The following is a 15,017-nucleotide window of genomic DNA, read 5'->3' on the forward strand; positions in this document are numbered from 1 at the left end:
CTGAACCACCACCCCTGAATGCGAGGGCCAGTCCTTCCTTGGCTTACGGGTGTAGAGTAATGGCTCACAGTTTCGACCTAGCCGCGTACACCCAGTTGTTGACCAGCTGTAGCTGGGAGGCCAAATAGTACAATTGTATGTCTGGAAGAGCCAGCACCCCATCATACACTCCTCTCGTCAGTTTGTGCAACGCAATCTTGGGGTTGCCATCCCAGGGCAACGTCCGCACTGCCTGGAATCGGATACAGCACGTTTTGTAAAATGTAGAGGAGTCTAGGCAATGCTAACATTGCAGCTCGTCTCATGAGGAAGAGAGGTAGCGATATCCAATGACACACGTCCGTCCCCAGGCATATCAGTTGGGGTTCAGATTATTGGTATGGAACTCCGCCCTATCCCTGGTGATGTATACCCCCAAATACTGGAACCCGTCTACAGCGATTGATGCAGGGCACCTGCCCGGAATCCGCGGGGAGGACACGAGAGCGGGTAGACCACTGACTTCTCCCAATTAATAGTGTATCCCGAGTAGCTAGCGAATAGTTCAACGAGATGAAGCGCCTGTGCCATCGACTGGTACGGTCTGGCCATGTATAACACAATATCGTCTGCGTATAAAGAAATACGCTCTTCCCAGTCGTCGTTCAGCGCCAGACCCCAGAATGACCTGTCCCTCCTGATCCAGTGGGCCAGTGACTCTATGGCCAAGGCAAACAGGAGGGGGGACAGGGGGCATCCCTACCTCGTCTTACCTTACTTTCAAGCCTAAATGACAAGTTAGTAAGACCGAGGCCTTGAGACATTTGTGTAGAAGATGATTGCCACATGGGAACCCAACTTATTCCTTTCACTCATTATGAACTGTAACTTAAGATATGTAAACTCCCACTGATATGTCAGCCGTTGTGAAAGCAGTAAATAATGCCAACAATTTGTTACACTACTGCTATGTAAGTACTTTGGTACTCTAGAGTCTTGTCCATGATATACAAAACTGCCAAATAAATATAAATAAATGGCACAAGAATGACAGTTACTCATAAGCTTCGTTACTGTACCGTTTAATGGAAAACGTAATTCATCAAACAGATACATTTGTGTCTTTATAAAATACATTCTACATATTTCTTGGCAATATCAAGGACGGTAAGACATTTTAAAACTTAAAATACTGAAACAGGAAAGTACCATAGCATTATAAAATAGTGGTCTGACAACATGACAGTTTCTTTCGACAACATACACAAATATTAAATATATGGCTATCAAAAATACACAGACTACCAAAAATATTTTTTCAACATAAAACTTTGAACCAGAGAACAAATGGAGCAGCAACAGCCAACACTTGGTCAACCAAGTAACTCAGGAACACTGTTTAACATTTGTAATATTTGTTACAAATAGGAAGTTATGGCTTTGGCATAGTAACTTACGTAGTTTTATACAGTCATGCAAAGTTCATCCTGAGACAAGTGCAGTGTGCATGATAATCATACAAATAAACATCAACGTATAAACTTTATTTGAATAAAAAAATATTTAAATATTTCACATTTCATAGATTTAATGGGGAAACTTAACAGCTGTCTGTAAACAACGTCACTTTCAAAAGAGTCCCTTGGTGCTTCATTTAAATTTTGCTATTTTTCTTCAAAACGTCTAGATACTGTTGGGTTGCTCTGGATATCGGGTCTTGGTCCGCAGTTGTGTTTCTTAAAGAATCTGTTGTAGATCCTACCGGAGACATTCGAATAGTTCTAGATTCAAGATCAGCATTTGCTGGAAAAAAAATCGAATCAAAGCATTATTCAACTGAATGTACTTGTTTAATTTGAACTAAAGTTAAATTTATATGCAGATATTTAAATAAATAGAAAGGCTAAAGAAAAAATCCTTCTAAAGAGTCAGGTTTTATGATTCATCTGACTGTACAAAGGACTGATTCATGTCTCCAACCTTGCTGGGACATGAAAATACCAACATTTGTCCCAGGAGAGGAGAATCTGGAAGGAAGTTTCTCCTCTTTGGGACCAGTGGAGGTAGGTTGTATCTGACTTCCAGAATGGTGGAAGCTGCATATCTCAGAATGTCCATGTATGGGAGGGTGGAGTAAGTGACCTTTTTGAAAAGGTCCCAATGAGGTGATGAGGTAGGGCGGAATAGTAGTACAGAATAATGTACCATGGAGTTGCCCTTTTAATGTACTTTTGAATGTTCCTGCTACTGACTGAGCCCTAAGCAGAAAGTTTACAAAGTCAATAAGGTCCCTTGTTCCAATATTTGGCAACTATTGTTTTAATACAAAGCCACTTTAATACTCCTAAAAGAAACTTTTAGGTGGTAAAGGTCTAACTTGAGGTGGTAAGGATCTCTTGTTTATTATTCCCTCATTATGGCTCAATTACCTTCACTAAACTAAGTGCAAATCTTAAACCTCACAACTCTTACAACGTGAGCTGAGTCTATATACAGAGGATGGGATATGCAGAAGGCCTCATTGGTAAAACTGTAGTGCTAGAGGCTCCTATGGTTTGAAACCACATGATGACCTTGGACTACCATGATTTGAATTGACTTTTGGTGTTTTTACTTTACCCTAGCCTGAATGAACATCCTGCATATGCCTTTTTTCCTTGAAGATTTGATATTGCAGTCTTAAAGTGGGAGCTGTCACAGAGTAGGACAGCCTTGCCAGGAACAGAACGTGTGGTATGTGCATTTGAAAGCATGAGAGAGAGTGAGATGTGGAATGTACTGCTTGGTCTTGATGTGCAATGTTATTAGCAGTGGTGCACAAATGTGCACTGTGATATACATTGGGAAGTATTATGAATTTCTTACTATTGGCTTTGACATGCCCTCATGTTATCTTGAATGCGGACTCTGTCTTGCTTAAGTTTTTTGCACGCACAGGCAGGCCCCCAGATTGCTCAAGTTGTTTGGCACGTTCAAGGTTGTTTTGCTTTCTGCTGGATGGAGGCTTTCGTAAATTTTGCTGGGAGGATAGTGTGTGGGAAGTGTGCCTGGTGCCTTTCAGAACAGAGATTGTTGTTGCCAGAGAAATATGTGAAATGTAGAGCTCTGTCTCGGATTTAAAATACAGGGGCCTGGCCAGCTTCTGTCTTGACCTGAACACAGACCTGTAAGGTCAGCTTGGTTATTTCATAACAGAAGAAAGGGCGAGGTTTCTAGAACCTTCGCCTTAGGTTGAGTAAATGTTTTAAAGGCGGGGATCTTGGCATCCAGACAGGGGCTCACTTGTGGGGTAGACGTGTCGTCACAAGAAAACGGAATTTGAGTCACGGTCGAGAGTCCTGCCTGGCTGTTAAAGGGCTCCTTCAGCTTGAGTTGGCAAGGATGTCGAGTGAAAGATCGGTGAGGTGATTTGTTTCTGATTGTTGCCATTGTGATGTGTGGCTGTTTGCATGCATATTCAGTTTCCAGTGGCTATAATAGTCATTGTGATGCATAACTGTCAGTGTGCACCTTCAGTTTCAAGTGGCTATAATCATCCGAGGTGTTTTCTTTGAGTATTCACGTTGTGATGTGTTAGTGAGTCCGAGTACACTTGCATCCAAGTTAATCATCTGATGTATTTAGTGTATAAATCTTTCTAATTTCTTGCAGGATATCCAATATAACTTGCCTGTGTTTTATTCTTGTGTTTTTAAACTTTATATTATCCATGCCTTTAACTGTTTCATTTGCCAAGTGTGTTATTATTGCATATACAGTGGTAGGTTGCCTTAGCCCTGGTGAAATAGATTCTCAGACCTTTCGGGGGCTTCTTCTTGGCCAGTGCATAGCAGATCTTAATACAGAGGACCAACCACCTTGATATGGGACATTTTTGTATCGTTCTCCCAAAAAGTTGATTGTCCGCTTGATGATCCTTGGTACAGATCTATGGAAAAATGTAAAGCTCTTTGGGGTCTAAACAAGCATCTCTCTTTTGAGAGGCGGTGGGGCTCGATGGAAGTGTGACTGATGGATCAATGTGAAAAGGAGTCATGACTTTTGGTATGATGGCCGCACCAAGTTCTCCAGAAAAAAATGTGGTGTACAGTGGTTGCACCAGCAGAGTTCAAAGTTCAATCAGGCAATGAGTTGACAATTACAACAGGTGGTCAGAACAAAGAGGTTTGGTCTGTCAAATGTAAACCGGGCATAACGGTGACCTTTTATACTGCCCACCACAGGCCTTGCTGGGCTACAACCAAACAAAGAAAACGGTGTTCAGTGGATTTGCTGTTTAACAGGGATCAATGTGCTGGTCAGGGGCCAATGTGCTGGGCCCCTTACCAGGTTCCAAATTTGTACCAGTACCCCACATCAATGAAGTTCATGGAAGGGCATCTGATGTGAGGAAGACTTCCACCATTTCAGGTGGTAAGTCGAATGCAGTCAATTGTTGTTCATCAATCTCCATGCATGGCGGTGTAAATTGAATAGATTCAGTGATTGACCCCTGCCCTGCTGCTCAAATAGGAGTTCCTAGAGCACTGCAGTCCAATCAAAGGACAGATGCTCTGCCCAAGAGTTCCTGGTAACACACTCTCCTACTGGCCCAATCCAAGGACAGTAGAATGACTTGGGCCCAGTTTTTCTCAATCTTCAGAACTCCAGGCAAGAGAGGAAGTGGCAGGAAGGAGCACAGGAGTCCCTTGTCTCATTTCAGCGGAATACGTCTTCTAATCAGCACTCTGGAAGAAACTCCAAATTACAGAACTTTTGACAGTATGGGTTCACAATGGTGGTGAAAAGAACTAGTCAGGTTTCCCCCACTGATGCTCTGCACCAACGCTAGCGTTCAGGTACTCGACTAGGTCACTGCTGACAAGAAAGATGCCCTGGTGCTCCAACGACCACCAGAGACACAAAGTCTCCTGGCACGAAATGCAGGACCTCACTCCACCCTGCCTGCTGCTAATCACATGGGGGTGGTGCTGTCCAAAAGAACCTGTGCAGCCTTACCTTGATGGAATACAGGAAGGTTTTGGCCAAACAAATGACACATAGCTCCAGTAGATTGCTGTGGAGCCAACTCTGCTGGAGGCCACTCATTTTCACCTTTCGCAGATGACACTTTCCTAATGCTGGCCACCCTGGGATTTTAGGTTCCATCCCAGGATTCACATATGCCAACTGGTATAGTCAAATGGAGGATGTGCACGACTAAGAGGCCCAGAAGGCTCAAATCCACTTTCACCTAGATTCAGGATTGAGCCTGAAGCATTGGGATCATATTCTGAGTGTTTTAAACTCGTTGGTGCTGAGAACATAAGTCCACTACTGACAGCAGCAAGCCTGTCTTCAGCAGCCAGTCATTGAGGTCTGGGAATACAGTGAGTCCTGACCTGCAAAGATGGACAGAGTGCACCACCATCCCTTTTGTGAACACCCACGTGGTGAGCCCGGAGAATATCACATATTAAAAATGACCCTAGCCCGCCTTGCACAGCAAGCACGACCTGTGGGACTGCAGAACCGGTTTATGAAAATACACATCCTGCAAGTCCAAGGAACCAACCAGAGCAAAAATAATCTGAGCCAATATAAGCATTTTGAATTTGCCCTTCTGATGGAAGGTATTCAGGAATCAGAAGTCCAGGTAAGCCCGAGGCCTCTGTCCTTATTCAGGATTAACTAGGAGCATGACTAACTACGCTCGCCTCTCTATATCGGTTACCTGTTGGATAGCACTCTTAGAGAGTCAGAGGTGTACGCTACTATAGCAGAATGGACAGAGCTCCTCCAAAATGTGTGAGGTGGGGTGAGGCAGGGGTAATCCTTTTGGACAATCTGCAAGAACCATCTGTCAGACATGATGGATCATCAGCCTGGAAGGAAATACGGACTATCCCCTCTTCCACTGGTTGGATATGAGCTACTGAGGACAAACTAAAGCAGCTTGGTGGGCACTGTAAGAGGGGAAGAGGAGTTGGACGACTTGTGTCCATGCCTCTGAAGGTCTGGGCAGTCTGCTGCATCACTCACTGAGAAGGTTATTGTTGACTATAGGTTATCCCTCTGAAGTAGCCCCTAAACATGTGGAACTGATGGAGAAATTGTTTTGCAGAAGCCAAAAGTCCCATGGCTGTGGCTGAATTCTTTAAACCGCTCCAGCAAGACGTCTGCCGTCTCTCTTGAATAGTAGAGACCCATCAAAGGGCATGTACATCAGCCATGCTTATACATTGCATGAAAATCCAGTGAACCTCCTCTAGGGGTGAATGAGGAGCAAACCAGTGGCGCCAAGTTCTCTGCCAATGCAATCCTTTGTGTCCGTGTCTGCAGGGATAATGTATTTCACTGCATCCTCCCCATCATGGATCATGTGAGCCTGGGAGGCCCCAAGGTGTTCTAGGACTCCCATCACGATCGCGCTGATCATGTCCCATAAGAACAAATTACTTACCTTCGGTAACGCTTTTTCTGGTGGATACAGTATCTGCCTGTAGATTCCTCACCTTGTGAATATCCCCTTGCGTCAGCAACATTCGGAAATTCTTTTTGTAGCTTTGCACCGACGTGAACGACGTCACAGAGGCACGGCATCGCATGCGACTCCGCTGACGTCATAGACTTCATAATAGGCCCATGCCGGCTTGATGACATTAGTTCCGCCCTTTTTTCCGTGCCTTCGAGGCACACGGACGGACCGACAACAGTAGATATATACACAGTATACACAGTACACAAATGTTAAGATAACACACATAGTGTGAAAACAATGCAGGAAAGCAATTGAAATAAAACATTTCCTTTGACAATAAAATATTAACATTACAGTAACACAGGAGTAGAAGAGTGGACAACAGGGAGGTGGGTGTGTCAGTGAGGAATCCACAGGCAGATACTGTATCCACCAGAAAAAGCGTTACCGAAGGTAAGTAACTTGTTCTTCTGATTGATACATCTGCCAGTGGATTCCTCACCTGGTGAATAGAGTCCCACAGCAGTCCCCACTCTTGGAGGAGGGTGTCCACTTTCCTATACCAGAAAATCTTGGAGGACAGAGCGCGCAAAGTGGCCGTCCCTCCTCACCTCGGAATCCAAGCAGTAATGCTTCCCGAAAGTGTGGAGGGAGGCCCAAGTCGCCGCTTTACAAATGTCCTCTACAGGTACACCCCTGGACAAAGCAGATGTAGAAGACTTTGCCCTAGTAGAGTGAGCTCTTATACCCTCTGGAGGTTCCTTACCCGCCAGGGCGAAGCAGATCTTGATGCACAGGATAATCCATCTCGATAGCGTGCGCTTGCGCACCACCTTCCCCTTCTTGCAGCCAGCAAATCCAACAAAGAGCTGGTCATCCACACAATAGTCTTTATTCCTATCGAGGTAGATGCTCACCGCCCTCTTCGGGTCCAACCGTTGAAGTCTCTCCTCCTCCTTGAAATGGTGAGGGGGAGGATAGAAGGTAGGGAGGGTAATGGACTGCCCTAGATGGAAGGGAGTTACCACCTTCGGCAGAAAAGCAGCCCTGGTCCTGAGTACCATTCGTTCAGTATGAATGGACAAGAATGGGGGCTTAGAACTAAGAGCTTGAAGCTCACGTACCCTCCTTGCCGAGGTAATTGCAACAAGAAAGACCGTTTTAAAAGACAACAGCCTCAAGGGATACGTGTGCAATGGTTCGAAAGGCGAACCCATTAAAAAAGTGAGCACACGATTCAAATCCCATTGAGGAACAATAAAGGGAGTAGGAGGAATTTATTCGAGAGGCCTTTTAGAAACCGCAAAACAATAGGAGATTTAAACAAAGACGGCTGATCCGGCAAACAGAGAAATGCCGATAATGCTGATAAATAACCCTTGATAGTAGCAACCGCTAACTCTTGCTGAGCCAAGGAAAGCGCAAACTGAAGTATATCAGATAAACGAGCCCTCAAAGGATCGATGGACTTCTCCCCACACCAAGCAACACATTTAGATCATCTATAAGAGTAAATGGACTTGGTGGAGTCACGCCTGGCCGATAAAATGACATCCACCACATTGTGCGGGAGAGAAAATGAATTCAGGTTGTCCCGTTCTCCAGGCATGAAGGTTTAAAGTCTGGAGGTTGAGGTGTAGAACCTGCCCCTCCATCTGAGAGAGGAGATCTGACCTGGGAGGGAGACGGAGCGGAGGGCACGAGGAGAGGTGGAGAAGATCTGTGTACCACACCCTTCTTTACCAATCCGGGGCGATCAATATGACTTGGGCCCAGTCTTGGCGAATCTTCCTCAGAACCCGAGGAATTAAGGGTATGGGAGGAAACGCGTAAAGGAGTCGTGAGCCCCAACTCAACTGAAACGCATCTTCCAGTGCTGCCTGCATCAGAAACTGGAGACTGCAGAATGACGGGCAGTGCGTGTTCTCGTGAGTGGCGAACAGGTCCACCTGAGGCGTCCCCCACGGCCGAAAGACATGACGAACCACCTCCGGATGGAGCCTCCACTTGTGATCGACTGAGATTGTCCGCACGCACGTTCAGAACTCCGGCCAGATGATTTGCCATCAGACAAATCTGATGGTCCTGAACCCAGGACCAGAGCCGCAGAGCCTCCCTGCAGAGACACTGCGACCCCACTCTTCCCTGCTTGTTGACATACCACATCGTGGTCGTGTTGTCTGTCAGAACCTGAACCGACCGACCGCAAAGGGAAGGGAGGAAGGCCTTGAGTGCCAGACGAATCGCCCGCAATTCCAGAAGGTTGATATGAAGCAACCTTTCCTCTGGAGACCGAAGACCCTTGATCTCCAGATCCCCCAGATGAGCACCCCACCCTAGAGTGGATGCATCCGTTATTACAGTGGCCACCGATGGAGGCAGTTGGAAAGGCTTTCCTTGAGACAGATTGCCCTCCACGCTCCACCAAGACAGATCCACCGCAGTTTCTCTGGAGATCCCGATAGACTCCCTGAGTTCTCCGTTATGTTGAAACCACTGCCTGCGGAGGCACCACTCGAGTGCCCTCATGTGCCAGCGTGCATGATTGACCAGCAGAATGCAGGAAGCCATCAGACCGAGCAGACGGAGGACCTTCAGGACTGGAACGACCGCTCCATTGTGAAACAAAGGAATAATTTCCTGTATGTCGCAAATCTGCTGTGGAGGAGGGAATGCCCGACATACAGTTGTATCCAGTACCGCACCAATGAACAGGTTGCGCTGTGAGGGCACCAGGTGAGATTTGGGTACATTTATCTAAAATCCCAACCTGTACAACAACTGAGTTGTGACTTGCAAATGATGGAGCACTTTCTCTGGAGATTCCGCCTTGATTAGCCAATCGTCCAGATAAGGGAATACTGGAATCTCTGACATTCTGAGATGTGCAGCCACCACAGCCATTACCTTGGTGAAGACTCGAGGTGCAGTAGTAAGACCAAATGGAAGGACCGCAAACTGGTAGTGTTGGGACCCCACCGTAAAACGGAGATACTTCCTATGCGACTTCAGGATTGGGATATGAAAATACGCATCCTGCAAGTCGATCAACACCATCCAGTCTTCTTCCAGCAGCGCCTGAAGAACCTGTGCAAGGGTAAGCATCTTGAACTTCTCCTGCTTCAGGTAAAGGTTCAAGATCCTGAGATCCAGGATTGGACGAAGTCTGCCATCCTTCTTGGGAATCAGGAAATACCGGGAGTAGCATCCCCGACTCCTTTCCTGCTCCGGAACCACCTTTATTGCGCCTTTTCTTAGCAACGCCAGGACTTCCCCCTGCAAGAGCAGCAGATTGTCCTCCGAGCAAAAGCCTTGGCAAGGAGGGTAGTTGGGAGGGAATTCCCGAAAGGGAAGTGCATACCCATCCTCCACGAGATTGAGAACCCATAGGTCCGAAGTGACCGATTCCCAATCCCGTAGAAAATAGGTAAGCCGGCCCCCCACTGGACCCGCATGATCCAGAATGGCGGATCTAGGGCTGCTTTGCTGTGCTGGGAGGGGGGTGGTTAGAGGGAGAGGAGGAGGAGGAGGAGGAAGCTTGACTACCTCTAGGACGAGCTCTTTGCTTGCCCCTGTATGACTTGTACAGCGAATGTTGCTGCTGCTGCGGCTGCTGTTGTGATTGTAGGTCCGAAAGGAAGACCTGCCAAATCCTCAATCTTTTTCCCACAGTATCCCTGGACTGTAGGCCAAAGATCTTGCCGTCGCTCTGCTGTCCCTAAACCTCTCTAATGAGGCGTCAGCCTTTTCCCCAAATAAATCTGACCCATCAAAGGGCAAATCCATCAAGGCAGCCGGGACATCTGCAGAGAATTCGGAGGACTTCAGCCATGCAGCTCTCCTGGTGGCCACTGAAGATCCCATCACTCTTGCCACCGAGTCAGCAGTGTCCAGCCCACTCTGAATGACCTGCCTAGCAGCAGCCTGAGTGTCAGCAATCACCTCTTGAAAGTCCTTCCTATCCTCCTCAGGAAGTTTTGGAACCAGCTGTTTGACGGAATCCATCAATGCATGGATATAGCGTCCCATAAGACAAGTAGCGTTTGTTGATTTGAGCGCCATACTTGCTGAGGAAAAGACTTTCTTTGCAGCCTGGTCCTGCTTCTTCGACTCCTTATCCCCAGGAACCTGTGGAAAAGTGCCTGCAGATTTTTTCAAGCAGGCAGCCTGCACAACCAAGCTCTCTGGTAAGGGGTGTGTGGATAAAAAGTCCGGGTCACCAGGCGCCACCCTGTACCTTCTCGCAACAGCCCTCGAAAAAGCAGGGGCTGTAAGCGGTCTTTTCCACACCTCAGACATAGGCTCTGCCAAAGCATCATTGAAAGGGAGCATAGGCTCGACAACAGAGGAAGGTGAATGAAGGTCCTCTGTTAGTATATTGGACTTATACTCTGCAGTAGGTAGTGTTATATTCAACAAATCTGCAGCCTTCCTTATAACCATGTGATAAGGTGTCACATCCTTAGAAAGGGCGTCAGAAACAGAGACCTATTCCCAATCAGGAGACAGCTCAAGACCACTGGCCTCTCTTAGATCGTCGAAAAGATCCTCAGAATCCTGCAGCTCACCCTCTTCTATATCTGTATCACAGAACAGCTGTTCTTCCAGAAGCCTCTGGGCCTCACGCCTAGACCTCTCCTTCAAGAATGACGTTGACGGATCCGGAACCGACTCCGCCGGAGCCGGCGTCTAACTCTAAGCCGGAGGGACAGACCGCTGAAAACTAGGTCAGATCGGATTCGGCATCGGCGTCGAGGACATCGGCGTCGATGGTCTTGGCGTCGAAAGCTTTGGCATCGAAGGCTTCGGCGGCGCAGAGAAATGTCAAGGCGGCGTCGGAGCCGGCATGAATGGCATGAAAGGCGCAGGAGCGTAAGCCTGGGGAATACACAGATTGTATGCCAATGGACCTGTGGGACCAACCAGTGCACCAGAGGGGTACATAGCTCTGGAATACACTCCATACATAGCATTCAGTAACTGAGTAGGGTCCTGACCTGGAGCCGGAAAAGCTGGATAAGAGCCCACAGGTTGCTCTCGAGAGAGCAGAGTCTTCTCGACTTCGACCTCTACCTCAGGCTGGTGCACCGGGGTCGACGAACCCGCAGGCAACGGGGTCGACGAACCCGCAGGCAATGGAGCCTCCTCTTCACCTTCTTCTTCTTCTTCTCCCTCATCCTCCTGGACAGGTGAATGAGATAGAGCCGGATAAGGATTCGACACCGGCTTCGGTGAATGAACCGGCGAATCCGCAGGCGAAGCCTCACCCTCGGAGTCTTGAACTTCCGGAGTCGGAGTCACCTCATCCTTGCGAAGCAACTTCACCTGCGACTTCGGTCTCGTGTCCTTCCCAGAGTGATGAAGAGACTCATGACTTCTCTTCTTGTGCTTCTTTTTTGATGATCTTGAAGCATGAGCCGAAGACGACCTCGAGTGCGACTTCGAACGAGACCTCGACCGTCGAGTCCGTGACCTCGATCTCTTCTTGTCCTTCTTGTTCTTCATCTTGGCAACAAGGAGCTTTGCCTCCCTCTCACGAAGTGCCTTGGGATTCATCTTCCTACAAGAAGAACATTCTTCGACGTCATGGTCCGAACTCAAACACCAAACACAGCACTCGTGCGGATCCGTAATGGACATCATCTTGCCGCATTCTCCGCCTTGCTTGAATCCGGGCTTCTTCGTGGACATCTCGACAGGAGACAAAGAAGCAAGAAGACACCGAAAAGAACAAACAGTAACAAAGTTACTAAACAGCTACAGACGATCCCTCGAAAACAGTTACCTTCGACGACGCGGAAAAAAGAGAATTGATGTCATCACTCTGGCGTGGGCCTATTATGGAGTCGGTGACGTCAGCGGAGTCGTGCGCGATGCCCTGCCTCTGTGACGTCGTCCACGTCGGCACGAAGCTACAAAAAGAATTTCCGAATGTTGCTGACACAAGGGGATATTCACAAGGGGAGGAATCCACTGGCAGATGTATCCATCAGAACGTACGTATATTGTGGCCTAACAGACATACTGCATTTATGAACCACAGAGTCAGGCTAGCAAAAGAAAACATTCACCTAACAAAAGCATAAACCCTTTTGCGTTTTCTATCAAGCAGACTGGTCGGAAATGAGTTAGGATTCATCTTACTGGTCGCAGCCTGTGCAATAAGACTTTTTAAGGAAAGGGTATCTGGTGAGAAAATCTGGATCATTGGGCACAGGTTTGTTATGTTATGTTATGTTATCTACACTTATACCGCACTCAGCTGCCCCAGCAAAGGGGCGTCCCGGCGCTTTGCAAGGTACCCAAAACACAACACTGTTAAAAGGCCAGAAAAACAGAGCAACAAAGAACAGATTAAAGTAAACTACACAAATAAAATAGTCTTGATAGCCCGTCTAAATAGCAAGAGATCTTCAAGGGCCCGGGTGTGAGGGGGGAGAGAGTTCCACAACTTCGCCGCTAACACCCGAAAAGAGCGACCACCAACTCTACTCAGCCTGAAGCGCGGAACCGCTACCAGGTTTTGGCCCAGGGATCTGAGGGTTCGTGAGGGTACATATGGCCTCATCAAATTCTTCAGTATTTGGGGAGATGAACCCTTGAGAATTTTGAAAGCAAGGCATAAAACCTTGAATTTGATCCTCTGGTTCACAGGAAGCCAATGGAGAGAGTGCAACGCGTTTGACCAATCACTACTCTCGCTGCAGCCGGATGAGTTCAGACTGATTAATCCCCACCAAAAGCGAGCTAGCATAATCCAGCCGGGACAACACTGACGCTTGGACCACTAGCTGCCTAGTGGGTGCGTCGAAAAATTTCATGATAGGTCTTAGACCTGATAATGCCGTAGCAGGTAGCCGCCACCTTCCTAGTATGGCAGATGAAACTAAGAGTCGGATCCAGCCAAACCCCAAGATTTTTTATCTCTGATGCTGGAGAAGGGGTCACGCCCAGTTCAGGAGGCCACCACCTGTCCCCCCATAGCTCTGCCTGCTTGCCGACCACCATGACCTCGGTCTTTTTGGCGTTTAACTGGAGACAGTTGGAATTCATCCAGTTAGCCACTGCTCGTAGTCCGTCATGGAACCTGGGAGCCTCCATGTCCGAGTCCCCACTCAAAGTGACCGCCAGCTGCGTGTCGTCTGCATATGAGACCACCGTCAGGCCCCACTGCTTGACGACCGCAGCCAGCGGCCTCACATAAAGGTTAAATAGAGTGGGGCTTAACGAAGAGCCCTGCGGGACACCCAGTTCCAACGGATAAGATTTAGACTGGCAGGGCGGGATCGCAACCTTGAAAGACCGTTCGGCGAGAAAGGAACAAAACCAGCATAGGGTGGAACCCGTGACACCTACTTCTTCCAGGCGCTGAAACAAAATCCTGTGCGAGATCGTGTCGAACGCACTTAGATCTAATAGCAATAGTGCCGCCGTCCGACCCTCATCAAGCACAGAACGCAGGTGTTCAACCATAGAGAGTAGGGCCGTCTCCGTGCTGTGACCAGCACGGAACCCGTTCTGGGTGGGATCGAGGATGTTAGCCCTAGTAAGATGGTCAGAAAGAATTCCGTTCACATGGGCCTCGGTTACTTTCGCAGCCCAAGGAAGAAGGGAAACAGGGCGGTAGTTCTCAGGTTTAAGGGGGTCAAGGGTCGCCTTCTTCAGGATCGGTGTGACTACGGCCTGTTTCCACCTAGTGGGAACTACACCTGAAGATAGGGACAGGTTGATCAAAGAAAGCACCGGAGTACGGCATAACGGGGACATATTCCTGAGCTGAGCCGGTTTCATCGGATCTGCAGGAGAACCTGATTTGATTTTGAGGCTCAAGGTGTTAAAGGCCTCAGTTGATAAAAAGGGCAGGATAGTGAGAGATTCACATCCACCCAGACTACAGCTGACCGGCTCCGAGATGTGAGTGCCCTTCGAAAAAGTTCGATAGATGGCTTGAACTTTCTCGAGAAAAAAGGAGGCCAGGTCCTCACAGTGGGAGTCCGAACAGATTTCCGCCGCCGTTGCTCTTTTAGCCATCAGGTCCTTTAGCACCTTAAAGATGAGTTTCGATGGATTAGAGCTATTCTGGAATTCTTGGGCGTAAAAGGTAGCACGTGTTCTACACACTGCCCTATGGTATATTTTGATTTTGGCGAGGTAGCATGCCTTTTTTCTCGGATCATACGATTTTCGCCACTCCCTCTCAGCCTGTCTACAGGCTTTTTTAAGAAGCGCTAGAGAGCTATCATACCAGGGGCTGGGCTCTTTTGTGCGACACCTAGACCAAACCATAGGAATCAGTGAATCCAGGGCGTGGGTGATCCACTCACAGAAGAGATCATAACCGCGTTTCACATCGGTTAAGGGGCCCAACGGATGCCTAGCCACTTGTCGATTAATGGGCAGACTAGTACATGGTTTCTAACAGATAGCCATCAAGACATCTCTGAGGTAGTCACTGAATGGAAGCCAGGACTCCGATGGCGCTGGTCTAGGCTGGCTGGATAATCGCCATTAGAAGATTTGTCTCAGTCTCATAGGAGGGCAGCTGCAAATCAAGTACCCCAGCTGCCCTCTAAACAAC

General features: G+C 47.9%; 1 protein-coding gene across 1 annotated transcript in view; it reads right to left on the bottom strand.

The window, feature by feature from the left end:
* Positions 1-1,040: 1,040 nt before the first annotated feature.
* The window catches only part of ANKRD26 (ankyrin repeat domain 26), a 969,942-nt gene continuing 955,965 nt past the window's right edge, over positions 1,041-15,017 (bottom strand). The window contains exon 40 of the mRNA XM_086919420.1: positions 1,041-1,782. Coding sequence (XP_086775546.1) covers positions 1,634-1,782 — 149 coding nt within the window. The 3' untranslated portion in view covers positions 1,041-1,633. The remainder of the gene's footprint in view (positions 1,783-15,017) is intronic.

Source organism: Lissotriton vulgaris, chromosome 1_1 (genome assembly GCF_964263255.1).
Source record: "Lissotriton vulgaris chromosome 1_1, aLisVul1.2, whole genome shotgun sequence".
NCBI classification, from domain to species: Eukaryota; Metazoa; Chordata; class Amphibia; order Caudata; family Salamandridae; genus Lissotriton; species Lissotriton vulgaris.